Source organism: Scomber japonicus, chromosome 3, assembly GCF_027409825.1.
Source record: "Scomber japonicus isolate fScoJap1 chromosome 3, fScoJap1.pri, whole genome shotgun sequence".
Classification (NCBI taxonomy): Eukaryota; Metazoa; Chordata; class Actinopteri; order Scombriformes; family Scombridae; genus Scomber; species Scomber japonicus.
The window spans coordinates 21143371-21162221 of record NC_070580.1 but is presented as its reverse complement, the minus strand read 5'-3'; the positions used below and the strand labels follow the sequence as shown (position 1 = coordinate 21162221).

The 18851-nt window shown below is 38.4% G+C and overlaps 3 protein-coding genes across 4 annotated transcripts; 2 read left to right on the top strand and 1 right to left on the bottom strand.

The window, feature by feature from the left end:
- Nucleotides 1-845: 845 nt before the first annotated feature.
- rrp9 (ribosomal RNA processing 9, U3 small nucleolar RNA binding protein) lies at nt 846-6032 on the bottom strand. 2 transcript variants are annotated; one of them, XM_053316095.1, is made up of 15 exons: nt 5873-6032; nt 5217-5296; nt 4999-5111; nt 4848-4915; nt 4536-4577; nt 4310-4436; nt 4071-4195; nt 3888-3980; nt 3670-3770; nt 3449-3583; nt 2701-2763; nt 2428-2585; nt 2118-2197; nt 1910-1983; nt 846-1046 (listed from the first exon to the last, which is right to left on the bottom strand). In XM_053316095.1, the coding sequence occupies exons 1-15, from the start codon at nt 5933-5935 to the stop codon at nt 944-946; spliced, it is 1425 nt and encodes a 474-aa protein (XP_053172070.1). In that variant the 5' UTR covers nt 5936-6032; the 3' UTR covers nt 846-943. The 2 variants fall into 2 exon arrangements, with proteins under 2 accessions (XP_053172070.1, XP_053172071.1); XM_053316096.1 differs by having other exon boundaries at nt 2440-2585.
- A 252-nt stretch (nt 6033-6284) lies between these two features.
- Nucleotides 6285-9863, top strand: LOC128355834 (uncharacterized). Its single transcript, XM_053316198.1, has 6 exons — nt 6285-6514; nt 6788-6967; nt 7058-7214; nt 8156-8331; nt 8533-8761; nt 8892-9863. Exons 2-6 carry the CDS (start codon nt 6809-6811, stop codon nt 9089-9091), a joined length of 921 nt encoding a protein of 306 aa, XP_053172173.1. The 5' UTR covers nt 6285-6514; nt 6788-6808; the 3' UTR covers nt 9092-9863.
- A 3287-nt stretch (nt 9864-13150) lies between these two features.
- si:ch211-213o11.11 (probable G-protein coupled receptor) lies at nt 13151-14431 on the top strand. Its single transcript, XM_053316332.1, has one exon. It carries the CDS (start codon nt 13151-13153, stop codon nt 14429-14431), a length of 1281 nt encoding a protein of 426 aa, XP_053172307.1.
- The last annotated feature ends 4420 nt before the right edge of the window (nt 14432-18851 follow it).

The following is an 18851-nucleotide window of genomic DNA, read 5'->3' as shown; positions in this document are numbered from 1 at the left end:
ATATGAAGCACTGAAGAGGACAGTAACACTTCTGACGCTGAAGCCTAAGGGGACACCTGCAGGGAAATTGAAGATAGTGCAAATGCAACACTGAGCAGGCTTATCACTGAAACGTTTCCACAGCAAGTTAATTGTTGCCTCAGTTATATTTTAATAAGATTGTGTTCCTCGGGTTATTCTAACAAATCACTATTTTCAAGGTAATTAAAGGATTTCAGCACACACTGCTTCTGTAAATTCCACCCACCGACACCTACAGTCATCTCACAGTAATGTGAACTTCTTGATAGTTGATCAAGGCATCTTTACGCCTCTAAAAACCTTGCAACAGTATAAACACTTCTTCTATGACAAAATAAAGGATTTGGAAAACGGTGGATGTGTTCCTCAAAACATGTTCACCTCACAAAGAAGTGTTTAAATAAGTTTAGTAGTACAAGTCTTGAATAGAACAGTTGCTATTCAGACTTAAAAAAAAACATTAATTAAAGTTCTCTACCAACAGAGATAAATGATTCCCCCGTTGAGTTTAATTTTACATTTGGCTCTGAGAGGCTGACAATGACCTGCGAAGAAGCAGTTACCATGACAACGAAGGCCAGGGTTAAACCCAAACTTTTGCTTCTTAGACTGCCTCTGGTGATTTAAACAAAAGTGACACTAACTTTTCCCTTCATACACTTTCAGCAGAATTATTAAAAAAAAAAAAAAAAAAAAAAAGCATAAGTGTAAGAGAGCAGTCTTGGTCAGGATGTAGACACTTCTACAAGACAACCTCTTCTAAAAAAACAGAAACCGATTCCTGATCAAATCACTCTGCAAGTGTGTTTTTTAAATTATTTTTTTATTACAAATATGCTGATGGATAAACAACAACATAATACTCAGGATGTTTTTAAACCTTTAAATTTACAAAAAAAACAAAAAGAAACTTAACAGTTCACTATTTGGTAATTTTGGTTTCTTCTGGAGTAGGTGGTTTCCTTTTAAGAGGAATAATGTAGATCCCATTCTTGGCCTCTTTTAGTCTCCACCAGCGACCCAACCTACATGAACAAAGAATCAGAGGATGGATAGAAACAGATAATCATTACACATAGAATTCAAACATTATCTAAAATAGAAGAGACAAGTAACCGACTCTGTTGCCGCTTCCGGCTGAAATTATGTTTCAAACTGATTGAAACTTTCAAACTACATGTTAACAAATGTCAGAAAACTAAATCATACTAGTTATCAAAATTACAGCGGTGCCTCAAACATTTGTTTCCCCGTCATCTGACAAAAAGTGAAGTACTGGAAATCAAATAGGGACTAATATCATCCTGCTATTTTAAATATTGTGCACGATCACAAATCCAAAACAGAACACATCGATCTGTCAAATTTGGATGCAACTCCAGCCAGGACTGCAACTCCTTCTCTGCTCCTGGAAATATTAGTCACTTTAGCCCTCAGGTTATGTTCAGATTTGTTTGCTGCACTTAATTTCTTTAAAAATTACCAGAGTGAAAAAAAAATTAAACATGGTGTATCAGGTGGCAAAGTTTTAATTAATTTTTCTGGTATGCAGCAGATTGGAGTATCTGCTGCATAACGTAATAAATAAACATCCCTCTTTATGAGTCATTTTTCTTTTATTTCGATAAATGAATAAATCTGACAAAATAAGATTGTCTAACACCTAATGCACATTACATTCCCAATTTTTTGAGCTTCCTCATTTTCTCACTCATGGGCCACCTAATTTCAAAAGACTATCACTTAAAAAAGTGAAAGCTGAGACTGCACTAAACCTGAGATGGACTAACACTGCCATCTAGTGGACACTTAATGCAAGGGAGATAACTTTACTTAACAGGAAATCCACAGACAGTTTCTATGGAAACGTGACCATTAGTTCAGTTACCTGTGCTCCTGTCCAACTCCAGCCACCAAGAACTGACCAGAGCTCGAAAACTTCAGGCTGTTGACAAACCCGGACTGGCAGCGACAGCAGTGGAGAAAAAGAAAGAAGAAAGTGGAGGAAGCAACTGTTAGCTGCCATTAACTCATTCTACCTAATTAGACCTAATCAAATATGATGTATTATAAACCAAAGATGACTAAGAGCTTACCACTGGTACACTGAACAGAGGCTGCAGCCCACGGTAATTCTGCCCACACTTCCACAGTTGCACCTGAGAGTTGTGGGAACCTATAGAGCAGAGTTATTACTTTATATAATTACACACCAAAAAACATCCTATTTACAGATAAACATAAATCCACTGTGTGTCTGTGTGTGTGTGTCTGTAGAAATAAAGAAGTGTGTTAATTATACTGAAACACATTTGTGTTTATACACCAAAAAGGTTTAATTTACGTATCCTGCACATAATAAGTGTGTGTGTGTCTTCATAAAAATCTGGTTAAGAGGACTCTCACAGCCAGAGGCACCTGAGGCTACAGCATCGGAGTTCTGAAGCGCCGCTACCGAAGCTACCCAGTGAGGCTGCTCTAGCCCTGCATCGCCATGACAACCATGAGCCTGCTTCACTGTACTGAGAGGCTTCTTCTTGTTGACACTCCAAAGGGACACAGAGCTGAGGTTGGTCAGAAAATTGTGAGAGAGAGGGCACAAAGGAGAAACATGAATGAAGCTGTGCACAGCAAGATAATGGAAAATATTACTTGAAAAAAATGCCACTGATGCCTCACCCATCATCAGCTCCTGTTATCATGTGCTCCTCATTTATGAGTTGGATACAATCAATTGAACCCCTAGAGGAAAACAAAATGACGAGTAAAGAACATATTGTTTTTCTTTCTGTAAGCTAACAGGAGCAGTAGGACATATACATTGTATATGAATATTAGGACCAGATATCAATTGAGTCTACATTCACAGCAGAACAAATATTCATTACTCAAAACTACTCTTACTTCCAAAAATGATATGCTCCATTATAAATCTTCAACCACCTGGGGAAATCATGTTTAAAGCGTTTTGACATGCAAAAACTAAAAAGTAGCCACATTTAGACGTGGAGCAAAAAATCCCACAGCAGCAACTTTTTACTTCCTTCTGTCAGGGAGTACAGTACAAGTCACCTAAAATATTTTTTGTACTTTGAGTTGTATTAGTATTTTTTGTACATGCTTCGAAAAGGTATTTTTTTTATTTTTGCCTTCAAGTAATTAGCATAGCTCTGAAATTTAAAGATCACCTGAACCTGGACCACTAATCAGTGAGCATATCAATCCCTGGTTACATTACAGTCAATAGACTTTCACTTTTTTTCTTTACATTATCACCTCATTACATGTTTATCATTCTTATAACCTTCACTTCTAACTCAAACACAAAGGAAAAAAACAGTGTGCTAACATTTTGACCTGACAGTAAACCAACATATCTGAACTCTCTGCTCCAACAAACAAGACACAGAATCAGACAAAGACTCACTCGTGGCCGTGGAACACTAGCTGAGACTCCTCTGCTATCTTCCACACCCTTACAGTGCGGTCCCGTCCTCCTGCAGTCACACAGCACTCACGGCTCAGGCTGTCCAGTCCTGTGATGGCATCCTGATGCCCAAAGCTGTGCAGATTTGTTTTATATTTACACGTGAGGAAAAACCGAGTTTTGGGGAGTGAGATACATCTTAGTTTGGTTAAGTAACTTACAGAGTTTCCACATATGCATTCTCATCCACATTCCACACCTTCACTGAGCGATCATGAGAGGCACTGTAAAGATCATGGGTTCCCTTCCTGAATGAGAGACCCTGAGATGGAAAAAATATATGATATTACTCACAAGAAGACATCAAGCCTACTCTCTACACAACTGTTAAGATAAAGAGGACAGATGTTATTGTGTCATGTGGAGACTGAGAACGTACCGACACAGGCCCTTTGTGTCCTGTGAATTTATACAGATGTTTACATGTTTGTGCTTCCCAAATCATGATCAGATTGTTCATGTCTCCAGTGGCCTAAAAAGATGATAAGAAAGTTGATGCAAGGCAAGTCTGGTTCACATGTAAATGTAGACAATGAGGGTTTTGTGGACGAGGAATACTGACCAAGTATTTTCCATCTGATGATATGGCCATACACAGGATGTGGGCTGTATGTCCAACATGGCGATCCTCCGTACCTTTCCTTCCTCCAGGTATCGTGTGTAGTTTCTTTCCACTCTCAACATCCCCTGAAGATTTAAGAAAAAAATGAATGGAGACAACTGACTACAAGTACATTTTAAGACGTATTTTTCGGACCTTGATAAATGTGGTGACTTTATGGGACGTCATTGTATACTTACATTTAATGATGGAGCAGTCTTTAGCAGCAGAAAAGATGAACTTCTCATCAGAACTAATCACCAGACAAGTAATTGGAAGTTTGTGTCCTCTTAACAGCCTGATCTCTGAAGGATCTGGCGGAATGATCTAAAAGACAGATAAAAGAAAATCAAATTAAAGCCAATTTGTTTAGAAAGACACTTGGCACACAGTGGAGATTTAAGAGATGAAAATTCTCATACTTACATCTTTGGCAATAAGTCGCTGAAGTTTTCCCTTCTGTTCAAGCTAAGGGGAATCACATATACAGAAAGATCAATAACATAGACCTGTGTAGAGTGTGCAAGGTTCATCTTAGACATTATATGAGACAATTAAGTCTTTAAGTTAAAGTCAAATTATACAAAAAATTATCTCCACTAAATGCAGAGTAGGAGAGCCTTGATGTAACCTGACATAAAACTGACCCCAAAACTGGCAATTGTGCCCACCTAAAATATAGAAAAAATGCGTTGTTTCATTAATTTATTCATTTTTTTGGAGAGAACAATTACTTACCACTTCTTCTTGGAGTCTTCCAGCAACCAGGTCTGTTTCAAAGGATTCTTCTTCAGCTTTATTTTCCTCTGATTGACAAAAGATTGTTCAATGAATATAAACAAGCAGGGTAATGTTAAACCTCGATGCCAGGTGGGTAGTAGATACTTACCATCTTCTTTTAGCTGTTCAAGGTAAAGTTTTGCTAATCTGAGTTTCTTCTCTTGTGGAGTCTCCTCATATTCAACATCTTGATTGGACTGCCTCTTCTTGGCCTGTATAGGACTGAACAACAACAACCACAAACATTTTAGTCACAGTAATGGATTACTTCTGAGCTTATAACACCAGGCAGTCAATGCTTAACTCAACATTATATTAAAAAATTACCTCTCTGTCTCTGAGTCACTGGAAATCTCTTCGTTGTATTTGGAATTTGGTTTCTTAGCTCGCATTTTGTCCCCATCATGCTGCAGCAGGAGGGGGGAAAGGGGTTAGTCAAGACATAGTTATTTTCCTTTAGTTTCAAAAAGAAAAAAACTGGCAGGGGTTGGGTTTAACGAGTGGGCTTTTAGGTTTCCTCCTAAAAGCCTTATCAATTTTAGTTGATATATCTGTTCATTATCAACACTATACATAAGTTAAACTTGGCTCAGAAAGAAGCATGCACTTGCAATACTTGGTAGTGCAGCTATAATCAATTGTGGGATTTTTTTTATCGTTATCCTCAGTCATAAAGTGGTCCATATTCAACCAATTGAACTGTTTTGTCATGGAGTACACACTAAAAGTAGAGTTAATGACTAAATGTTGTGTAGACTGAGTGCTCACAGGGCCAGCAGCATGACATGGGACACCATTAATCAACATAATGTGAAACAAACTGGACCCAGTGAGCATAAACTATACTGAGCATGCACTCTAACAGAATGTAATGCTTTATTATATTAGTGGATGTTGTCACCACCCCAGTTAACACACCAGTGAGTCGTGTTAGCCAACCTGCTGGCTAGCTAACGTGGTAACTAACAGTCCAGCTCACTTACCTTTCGTTTTGCCACAGCTGTATTTTTTCCCTTTTCTTTTGACTTTATGAAAAAAGACGACATGGTGAAATGCGACGACACCACGTTTCAAAGTAAACGGTGACCGTAGTTTGAAATTCAGCTTCAACTTTCTCAGTCAACACTGTACCCACATGGGTGCTCTGCAACCGAACTAGGAAGTTGAACGAGGTTGGGAACCCAGGCACTGATTGGTGGATATTCACAATTACACCAATAAGTCCCGCCTTCTGTTTAAACCCTGAATTTCTATTGGTCAAACTAAGGATTTTGATGCGCAGGAAACTGTACTGGGCCAAAATACTTCCCTCGGGGAAGGAGTTTTCGCACCTTTGTTCCGCATATAATTGTAAAAAATGTAAATCAAACCACACAATAATCTTTTACCCGTGTGTACCATACACGGCAAGAGATAAATATGGGACCTGTATTTCACATGTATTTAACAGCAAACGTCTTGCGCTACTGACAAAAGTGAGCCGTAATTGTGTCAGGATCCATGTACTGCACTACTGCAGTAGTACTACTACTTCCTCTACTACGCAGTATTTCCATTTACTGCGCTGTCTTTGTCCTCAGTGAGAGTCGTAACAGTTCATCCCTGAAGTCGAGCTGAACGTCCAGGTGAGGCTCATCTAACCCTTCAAATATTAAATATCATGATGGTGTCATTGAATGTGTTGAACGACAGTTAGTGTCACTCAGGGGCTCCAGCTGGAGGCTGGCAAGAGGGGTGGAGGGGGAGGCAGGGGGAGAACTGCAACTTTTCATTTTGGGCTCACATCAACAATGAAGTAAGCGACTGAACAAAAAGTTTCACTGAAAGTTTAACTTCCATCCTGTGAAGAAAAAGCCAGACTTGATGTGAGGACTAACAATCCAATCTGCACTCCCCAGATTAGTGTATTGTGTACCCATATGCCACCAAAGAAAGGGACAGGAGCGTCTCCATCCCAGCCTCCAGCGAAGATGATGAAGATCGGCACAGACACAGAGGAGGAGTTTGGCGGTGATCCATCGGATGACAAGTACAGGTTGGCTGACGAGTCCAGTTACTCACCTTATCCCAAAAACGAGGTGAGAGATTTTACTAAGTGTGCAATAAAACAAAAACAAAACGTTAATTCCACGTGCCAATGGTTTACCTGATATCCTCTTACTTGGCAGCATGATACTATTGATTTTGATGAAGAAAATGTTGCAAGTCCAGGCATCAGGACAGACACCATCAGTCTCCTCATGAAAATAGAGCAACTGCAGGCACAACTCAAATATGAACGCAGATGCAGAATATTGGCTGAGAGAGAACTGAGGGAGCTGAAAGGTGGGTGGAAAATAAATATGACTCATTTATTAATTGATCTGCTTCAAGAAAATACCTGACCACTCAGTCTGTTAGCTATGACTTATTTTTAGCTGAGCCTTGATGGCTGTAGCTACCACTGAGGTCACTTCCTCTGACACATTTCTGTACTTCTGTAACTTAATGTGGGCAGTTAATGAAACTAAAGAGAAGTTACACTGTAGGATTAAACAAATATTACACGTAATTGTTTTTTAAGGTTGACAATTTTTTTTAGAGTAAAATATCCTCTAACTGATTTTAGACAACAAAATGATAATAAAGGTAATGGTTTCTGTCACGTCTGTAATTTTCTGAATAATGTCCAAGAGGCCTACTGGAAAGAACTATGTTAATTGGTACTAATGTAGGGAAAAAAGAGACCATGTTAAATTCCAGTTAAATAATATTACTTACAGTAATTGCTAACGTAACCTAGACTAGTCTTTTACCCAGTACACAGCAGGTCAGCTGATCATGCATACATGTGACATTTGTCTCCAGTGGCATATTTAAATTCACATTCCTAATGAATAATGAATGAATGTTTACCTGATATTTAATGTAGTTTTTCTTCTAATGACATTCCCTATAACTAAGCACATTTATTTAGTTTTTTCAAAGGAAACCTCAAAGGAAAGTATTAGCAAAATACAGATTCAGGGAAAAAAGTGTTTCGAAACTAAAGAAAAAGGGATTTGGTGTTCAACACCAAAATTAAATAACAATAAGGGTAATGTGCAACGATGGAGGGACAGGGGTGTGCTGGGGGATTTTTGGAGTCATGAGCTCAGTTTTTCTGAAATCCTAGCTGCAACCCTGAGCCTATTGGCTGTAAACATGCTGTTTAATCATCTTAAACATTTAATGAATAAACCTGCTCCTGCTTCAGCATTTCTAAAGTTACTTGACTGTTTGTACAGAGATGAACACTCTCATGATGCAGATGAGGCACACAGCACATGAACTTCGAGTCACTCTGGATCACGTTCTCCAAGGAGGTGACCCAGTGGTTGCACCGCAGAACTCTCAAGATGAAGCAATCTCTTTCCTGTCAGAGTCTGATGCAGAGATGAGAGCAGTTCATAATATCCCGGAGGTCAGGACTCGTATACTACGTGTCTTCTAGTAACCACACAATAACATTTTGTTATCCTAGGAGTTTTTTGTCAGTGCTCCTCTTTCAAGCTTGTTTTTAGGCTCAGATACACTCTATATAGATAGACACTATAATAGACAGATTTACACACTGATGCATCTTAAAACATCTGGTGTCAACATATTTCTTTTTTGCCCACAGGATGATATCAGCTACCTGTATCTCGCTGAGAACCTCCGAGTACCAAAAAATCTTTATGAGCGCATCGCAGAAATTTCAGACTACAAGAAGTACACCTCTGCACTGTTGATGATGCTTTTTGACAGAGAAACTTTAGCCACACACTCTCTGCAGGGCCGAAAGAACAGTTTTAGCGGAGAAGATTGCCACAAGCCTCAACTCCCACCAGATATCTTGAGAAGTATTATTGGTAAGATATAGAGAACAACGTTAACATTATAACATTCTTAAGCACACAGACCTTCTTTGTTACAGCTCATGACTTCAGAATTTTATCATGCAAAATGGAGATAACAACTTACTTCTGTTTTTTCCTTCAGATCATGTGTCTGTCAAGTTTGGCGTAGATGGTAGTCAAATAAAAACTGCAATCCGGACGAAGTTAAATAATGAGGACAAATTATTGAAGAAGAGACTGGGATTGGTTAAAACTGAAAACAAATCGATCCTTGATCAAAACTTGTGCCAAGATGTTTCACTCCTTCCAGAAAATTCTCAGTCTCAGAGTGTAGACTTTTGAGACTTTTTTCATTTCGGCCTTCATCTGATCACCAGTATTACATGACAAGTTGCCTTTTTTAAATCCATGTTTAGTTTGATCAATGTTAGAATCTAGTGCTTGAATTCAGGTGATGTTTAATATTTTTTAGGACTTTACTTTTTTTTTTTTTTTTTACCGGTCCCATTGTGTATTATTTATAAGAAAGGTGGTTTAACCTGGTGACTAGAAAATGTCACGTATTTAATCAGCAATGGTAAAAACAGTCAGGTATGCTTTGTTAAGTTGAATTACTGTATTTGGGGTAGTATGTTTAAGCTCACAGGTTTGTGAAGTTGTTCTCTGTTAAGCATTCAATCAACTGGCCTCTACGTATGTATATATGTGAAAGTAGAACAATTGAAAATGTTTGAAATATAGGGATGTCATTTTTTGTTCATGACAATCTGTGTACTACATCAGGTGACACTGTGTCTCTTCTAGAATTGTTTTTTTTCCCCATTCTCAAAATGTGTGAGAATCAATCTTCCTGCTTTCACAACATGTCTTACATCACTTCTTTGTTGTGCTTCACTACGTAAGGGTCAATAAACTTAAGGAACTGATATCCCTCTGTTTTCTTTACTTGGACCCTCTCTTACATCATCACAATAAATTACAATATCTGCGCTCATGAGAATACAGTTTTGTTTTCCCAATATCCAACAGATGTCAGCACTGAGCTCTATTTCATGCTTGTCTGCAAGGACTGACTAACAGTTTTTGTAAATCATGAAATAAAGCAACTCCAATCAAAGAAAAACTGTGTGAAATTGTGATTGAATTGAGCAAATCCAACCCATACATCAGTGTCTGGAGGAAAGAATAGAGGAGCATTTGTAAAGGCAGAGGCATAGTGGACAGTGTGTGACAGTCACTGCCATATACTGACTGAAGAAAGAGTATGTGTTTGTGTGACATGGTTAATGTCACTGGGTGGCAGTTTGATAAAGTCATTTTCTCTTGAAAGATGTTATTTGAACTATCAGCAATTGCCGGCTCCTCCCCCTCCTCTCCCTCAAGCCAGCTGTGCTGTCTCAGTGGACTCGCAGCACATCACCTCTCTCTGTTAGTTTCAGTCCTCCCTGGGGTCCTCTTCCCAGCCTTGTCCATGTGTCTTAGAAATCTACAGTTTGCAGCATGGCAGCATAGTTTCTGCCAAAGCCATCAGACTTGGACTAGAAATCTTACTAAATCTGGAAACAACACCTGAGCACTGAGTTTGATGCTTTTCAAGGATTCAGTCATCAACATGCTCTGGAAGTACCATACCCAAGAAGACTCAGAAGAGAACCTTTTTGGAGAAACCACAACCAATTTTCAAAATGAAAAGAGTTGCTTGGTAAGCTTTTTTTTATAATTATTATTGGATACCTGGGGTTAAATAAGTGGTTATGCAGTAAAAAGGCAGATTTTCTGTGTCTATATCCAGCTCTGATGGCGGTCAGTGGAGATCATATACAAAGGAATATAGATGTTGTTCATCTACACACACCTATTTTCAAGAATGACAGTAAATGAATTAGAGGCATGAGAATTATTAACAAAATACTGAGGTACCTGGATTTGGGAATGTGGGAAGGACTGAGGCAGGATGTTTGAGTCAATAACTTTAAGGTCAGAGTCATAAACCCTGGTGCACACAATCAGAATGACAGAAGCAAATGAAAAAAAACAACATACATTTATTTAATCTCTAAAAACATTGTAGTCAGGCTTCCTGTAATAAGAATGCATAGAAGTGACCCGGAAGATCAATTTTCCATTACAAAGTTTGTTTGAAGTCCTGGCATGATCTGGCTATAGAGTTTTATTTTTCTTGTCTGGTTTGGTAGGATAACGGACCAGACAAAAAGCTTTCTATTTCATATTTGACATATCTGACATATTTGCAGCCTAACTTGATGCTGGACTTGGACAGTATTGGGTCTGGTATCATCACACTCCACTCCAGTACTCCTGCACAATGCCAGCATATTGTCATTTAAATGTTGGTGTATAAAATAATGGAAATATACTTCAATTCATCCAGTATGCCTTTTTAAACAATTCAGTTTAATTGTGGCTAATCAGTATCTCAATTAATTCATTTCACATTGCAAAATATTTTATCTTCTGTATCAATGTTTCATTTACATCACAATTGCATATTTAGCAACTGAAATGCATCAAATCGTTAATGCCGACTACTTTTTTCATCTGATAGAAAATGAAAGGCTATGTATATCAACATGAGCTTAGTTATTACCAATAAAAAATGAGGTCACCACAAAGGATGGGATTAAGAGGTTTCCCTGTATGAGATACAATTTACTGTAACACAGTTTTATGAGGGATTAGAAGACTGGCACAATTCCCTTTTCTTTGTGATAATGTAGAAAATGATTTGTTGTTCATGACTTCTTTCCATTTGAAAAATACCAACAGATGGGAACTACAACAGAGGCTAATTTAAAAATGCATTGCATGTTTTCCCAATAAATTAAGCTTTTAGAGAATTCAAGTAACCACAATGATTACTGGCTGAAAATGACCATCCCTTTTCAGAAGTAAAACGTGGACTTCAAGGATGCAGCATATGCTGTGCTACTGGAACATGATGAAATTAAGGACACCCTTACATAATACCTATGCAGAATGTACATGCACTAGTCCTTCCTGGGGATAAATCTCGTTGCAAACGTGGCATACCAATAGCTGTCCACCAGAGAAGATTACAGCAGGGGAGAGCATCAGTGGATCGCTGGCAATGAACAAGCACATGTATTTAGGGCACAGCATCCTCCACAGTCATACATTTTAAACCTGATTATGATTATGAGCAAGAGATGGGTAGATGCATGTATGCAGAGGCACATTTCAAGGCAACACAGAGAGGAGGAAATAGTGTATTGAGAGCCACTGAAATAAAGACGTTTTAAGTAAAAATTTTGCATTCAACTACTGATATTTGCCACTATTTATTTAATAAAAATGTATATATAAATATATACAAAAATATATATTCTGTCAGTGCTTGCCAGTCTGTAAAAAACTACCCAGCGATCAAGGGTCAAACCTCTCCTGGTAAGTGGTTTCCTCTTTGATGGTGCAGTGCAGGGTGACACTAAACACATACTAATCAATGCAGCCAGTTCCCTGCAGCTGGGCTAAAACAAGCACACTCATTATCTTTCATTTCAAAAGGATGGGGACGGATGGAGGAGAGACAGGGTGTCCTCCATAAATTATTCATATTGAGCATGTACCTTCCTCACTAAGATGGAGAGAGAACATCTCTTCTGAAATATTCCTACATATGTTGGCAGTTATTGATTAACTTTCCAATACTATAAAGTACATGTTTGGAGGTTATGACTCTGTATGAAGCTCTATATTTATACGTATACACATTTCATATCAGCCACTATCGGTGGAGTGAATAATGAAGGATAACAAGAGTCCTGCATGAATTAGGTATTCATGTAATCAATTCAAATGTATGTTTTGTTACATAGTGAGTATTATATGCCTTTGTAATAACCATTAAACTGGACTGGACAATCAGACCAGCAGTTTGTAATGTCTACTGTGGCTGTGGGAGAGCTTTGTTAAGAGACTATAACCATAATATAGTGGGGTCAGCTTTGGGCAATGAAACTGCTTTATAAACTTGGGTAGTGAAGTTTGAAAGATGTAGGGGAAGGAAGGAAGGAAAATATGATATTAGTATAGTTGCATTATGGGAAATGTAGGATCTTGAAGCTTGACCCATATAGGGACTAAAAGTCAGGATATCTCGGACTCTGCTGCATATTTTTAAAAATGTGTCTCTAATCAGTTGCTCAACTTCATAGAAGTGCAATACTACATAAATGAAATCAGACTACTAATTATAACTTAAGTTATCAATGTTACATATACTGTTTAATCTATTTTATCTTCTCCCTCACAGGAGTCACAAATATTTTTTTCTGATGTCTGACTGATCCTTCTGCTGATTATTGAACAATTGTGGAGTTTGGAATACAGATGTTCACTTTGAAACCTTGACTATGAATAATGGAGGAAAACAGTTCTTCTCTGACCCCTGTGTACAATGACAGCACCTCCATTTGGGCACCGATGCCCACAGCTCCCAGCAGACAGCTGGGCAACCTTCCCAACCCGCAGACACGTTTCAAGGACCTGACGGGGTTATTTTTCATGGTGACCCTGAATGTTCTGGCACTTTTAGCCAACACTGCCGTTCTGGTTGTTGTAATAAAAGCTCCTCATCTCAGGAAATTTGCGTTTGTGTGCCACCTGTGTGCGGTGGACCTGTTATGTGCCATCTTGCTCATGCCTCTCGGGATTGTGTCCAGCTCCCCATACTTTGCTGGTGTGGTGTTCACAGTGCTGGAGTGCCAGGTCTACGTCTTTCTCAATGTAATTCTCATTGCTGCCTCTATCTTCACCATCACAGCCATCAGTGTGGAGCGTTACTACTACATCGTCCACCCTATGCGCTATGAGGTGAAAATGACGCTGAAGCTGACTGCAACTGTCATGGTGACAGTATGGGTGGCCTCCTCTGTGCTGGGGCTGTCCACTGTATTTGGGTGGCCATCATACGGCAGCCTGAGCTCCATCAGTGCTGCTCACTGCTCACTGCATTGGAGCCACAGTGGCCACAGACGAGTCTTCTCCATCTTCTTTAGTGTCACCTGTTTCTGCCTGCCTGCAGTTGTGATCTTTGCTGTCTACTGTAATGTGTACAAGGTGGCTCGTGTGGCCGCCCGACAGCATGGACCTCTGCCCTCTTGGACAAACAGCCAACTGAAGCACCGCTCTGACTCAATAAACAGCCAGACTACTATCATTACAACCCGCAATGCCCCACGCAGGATTGCGCGTGACCGGCCTTTTGGAGGAGGCAAAGCCGCACTCACCTTGGTGGTTATTGTTGGCCAGTTTCTAATCTGCTGGCTGCCTTACTTTGCCTTCCACCTTCATCTGATAGTAGATGCCACACCCAACATTCCTGATGACTTGGAGGAAACAGTCACCTGGCTGGCATATTCCTCCTTCGCTATGAACCCATTTTTCTATGGGCTTCTTAATCGGCAGATCAGGGAGGAGCTTTGTAAACTCAGACGCTGCTACTCAGCTCGGCCAGTGGAGCTAGCTGTCTCCAGCCATGAGGGCTCAGGCCACGAGAACTTCCTGCAGTTCCTCCATAGGACCAGCTGCACAGTAGAGACACGCGCAAGCTTTGCTACATCTAGTCCCAGAAGCACTCTGGATCAAACTGGGCAGACTTGTTTCAGGATACCAGGACAGATCCCAGAAGAGTTCAGTTAGATATACCTCACTGTTGTGCCACTGGATTAATAGCTTGCAGGATTTTGCAGCAATAAGTGATCTTCAGGGGTTAACAGTACTTAATGTCTGCAATATGTCTGTAAACTGTATTTGCATACAGTAAAAGCTAAGAAATCGCATCAGGAAATAAAGACTTAGTTTTTGTCTTTGAAACTTGACACACATCTTTCCTTTAGTTGAAAGATTACTCTCAGTTATCTACTTGAACAGAGTACTAATGGAGTTAGATTGTTGTTACTTTATTTGTGGCAAAACTAGCTGTGATACAGATACTAATCTCAAAAAGAACACTTCATGGCGACTAATGCATCATGGTACATCTGTTTTATTAAAAAGGAATGAACATACAATAGATTTTTACTTGAATAGTAAATCATGACAGCTGGTAAACACATCTGAATATCTCAGCGAAAATGAATTTATAATCCACTGATAGTGATAATGAGGTTTAATTCTTACAATATCTGTAAGTTCTGGAGACTATTGTTTTATATGATGCATTAATACAACAGCCTTTGTATGAGTAATTATCACACAATTCAATGTTGTCAAGTCATATTTATGTTGCAGTGACTTAATTTATTGTACTCAAAAAAGAGACACATCACTTTTTGTCCAGAATTTGTTGTTTCCTATTGCTTTAATTGTGCAAATAAACACAGATCCTTTTTTGGTCGTGTATGTAAATCGTAGTTAGTAAGCACTGAGTTCTGCTGTCCTGTTCATCACAAGCAAGCCAAACTGTATGTACGCAAACTTAATACCATTAAATAGATGGATACTAAATAGATTTAATATATCCTCTGGTCAGGGAAGTTAAAAATGACAGATTGGCCATTCTAAAGTGTCATCAATGTCTTATTTTCTAAAAGTAGGGAATTATGTACAACTCTTTTTACAATACTTTTACTTAATTTTAAAGGGACATCCTCTAAAACTGAAGGGTGATCAGACTATCCTGTTACATGTACCATGAGCTCAACAGCCAGACTCCCCATTAAAAGTTCATCACACACCCTGGTTGGGCTCGCTCACTGCAAGTTGCTTTGGGTAAGTGTGCCAGCTACATATTTTGTAATTTTAAAATTAAAAGTGAAATTTTCATCTCTGTCAGCAGTAATTTGTGACATGCATTTGTACTTTTTGTCTGTGCTTTTTCCTCCATTTTTGACATTTTATCCCAGTCTCTGGGTACTGACCTCCATATCTATTTATTAAAAAGCCTAATACTGAGCCCAGTTAGCACATGGTTATATAAGGACAAATGCCATTTCATAACTGCTAAAGTGGTTGTCTCTAATACCCTCTTAATACGTGTACATTGGCAGTTAAACCACTGGCAGATAAATGTTAAATAATTTGTATACAGTTATCTGTGAATATGACCTACCTGTCAAATACTGTAGATATAAATTGTGGGTTATGCAATGTATTCTTACCAAATCAAGTGAATCATATAATACTCCACATTTGTCAGTCAATGAAGTGAATTTGATGATAAAATGTTGGAATTTCTGTGGTGAACATTTTGAGAACGTGTAGCTCTGGCACACAGATTAGGCTGAAGGGATAACATCAAATAGATACGCTTATGACTGAAAAACAAGGAAAACACATGCTGAGCTAAACATAAATCAGTAAACAAATAAATAAAGGTGTAAAAATAAACCCTGCTTTGCTGTCATGTACCATTAACACTGCTTGTCACTGAGATATAACAATTGGGAGGCGTGACAAATGTTCAAGACAGTGTACTGACAGGCAGGGTGAAAGTCACCTACACACAGATCTCCGAAAAAGCACAATTCATTTATAGACACTGAGTCAGATTTGTTAAAAGCAAGATAACAATGTGCCATTTTATGGATCTCAAGCTGTAAACACATTCATGTAACTGCTGCAAAGTGCCAATACAACATTCATAATGTACAGCAAAGCCAATATAATAAAATATAGCCAAGTACAAGCAGTGATTTATTGCGAATATCAACATGCACAGACACACCCTGTCTCCTGTTACATGGGTAAATGTACCTTTTTTATTTCAGCGTACAAATATGATATAACACCTGATTAGAGTTTTGCTGCAAACAGATTCTGTACAATTACACCCACACACTCAAATAGTCACATACATACACTGATATGCATCGTCATCATCATCACAATAATCTAAACTGTATTGTTTTAAAAGGAATATTTTGAGGTAAATTGTTATGTGCTGATTTTCTCATACAGGTTAAAGGCCACAGCTTCACTGTTTAGTCCACTCTTAAATGCTGTCTAGAAAGTAATTAATGATACTGTAATTGACTGTATTCATTAGATGTATTCAATCGTTACAAGCTCATGCTGTGCAGGCAAACATGATTATTTAAACCCACAGAACTTTAGTGGAGAGCAAATTTTAGGGAAATGTCTATAAAATTATGATGTAGGTATGAATATTTTCCTGAATGCAAATATCAAATATCTACAATGAAACTACTTAAGGGGGAAAAAAATAGGAAAAAGTAGGAACACTGTGTACTGTAATGCAAATATTGTGCTTTGAGGTCCCATTATGGAAAACTGAGGTGAATGTCAAATATCCACCCAGGAGGCTGAATATACAAAACACTGAACCTCAAGTTCCAGACAGCTTGAAGATGACATACTGTATAAAAAATACAATTTCATTAAAAATGGGGAATAGGGATAATGAAAATACAGTTCAAAGAGCTGGCTAACTGTTTCATCACTCCGTCTCCAAAGTGTATGATTCAGTTTGATGAATATTTGAGCCTCAGCAGTCTTCATAAGTTGCTAATTAAAGTGAAGGACCTCCCACCTCAGTGGCGGCTTTATTAAATCAAAACAATCACATCAACTGTCCTCGTCTGTTGCAAAGCACATTCATTGTAGATCAAACACAAGCCCACTCTCTATAGAAAATGAGAATTCGTACCTTGAGCTCATTCAAGTGCGGTTTGTTATTTGGCTGTACTTAATGGTAAATCTATTCAAAAGACCTAATGCTCTTCTTCTACATGCTCCGCTGTACCTTCCGCTGTCTGTTTACTTGTAAACTTGATGAGCTTCTCTGTTGTCGCACAGGCAGCGATAATGAGAAAGCCATTCCTGAAGAATCAAAGGGAAAAGGTGTGATTGATGGCGCTGTCTGACAGAGTGAACCACATTATTTCATCAAACCTTCCCTCAACCGGTTTGTAGCAGTATGTGTTTCCTCAGAACTGCATGTACACATATAACATGACAGCTTTTTCAACCAGATTCAAGCAAGAAAGCTTAACGAATGCACTGGTTAATAAAATACACATATTTCCTACACTTACAGATATGAATATGATTAAGATCTTAACAAGTGATGACTGTTTAACAGACTATTAAGAAGATCTGTATTTGACACTACTATACGAGGCTACTTTAAATCAAATATCATCAAATGACAGCCGGTCCTGCTGAAAGATATAAGATCAGTTTTTGAGTGCTAAATTAAATATAAATTAATATAAATTATACCTGAGGATGTTTTTTTTCACTGTAATTTTGATGTTGATTGTTCAGTTGTGACTACTAAAATTGGTGATGAATTAAAAAAGCTATATGAGTTTTAACACCATGTCCAAAACATACAAAGGTTCATTATTTCTTGTCTTGTCCGTTCATTTTTCATCATGCTAGAAGTCACAATTATGCAAGATGAAAATACATAAGCTTTTGTTTTGTACAAATGTGACATTTTTAAAAGGACAGTTCAGCAGACCCCCCCCCCCCTTCAAAAAAAAGAAGAAACAAAGAAAAAGAAAAAACAATTCAGCTGTCTTAAAATTCACCCAACAGACTCCAAATTCATGTGATGTCTTGGTTCAATGAGCTGTAACATACAACATTGTCTCTTACTCACACACTCACTCACATTCTCTGCTGACTCTACCTGTGCAGCCATGGACACAAACAAACCCCATCTGGCGAGGTGTGCAGCCCATTAGCATACCGTCGTCTCCTGCACCGACACAGGAAACTTTCTGTCATCAATACATTGTGTTCTCTCTCTGTTTTCATCCAGCAGGCAGAAATGATCATTACCATGGAGACTGTTCACTGGTCATATAACTCATATAACTCAACTCTGAAGAGCTGTACAGTTTGTTATGTACTTGGTAAAGTAGTTTGTTATTTAAGCACAGTCATTTTTTTGAAATGGGAAAGTGTATGGGTCAAAAAATGTGTCTGTATATCTCTTAAAATAATTGTAATTGCATTCTTTTTGGGCCTGGCTCCATTGACCACACACAACAACACTTAATGTTTGATCAATCACCTTCATTTTTACATTGCAGAATATTTGAGTTCTGCAAATGGACTGAACAACCGTGAGGAAAAAGTATGACATCTC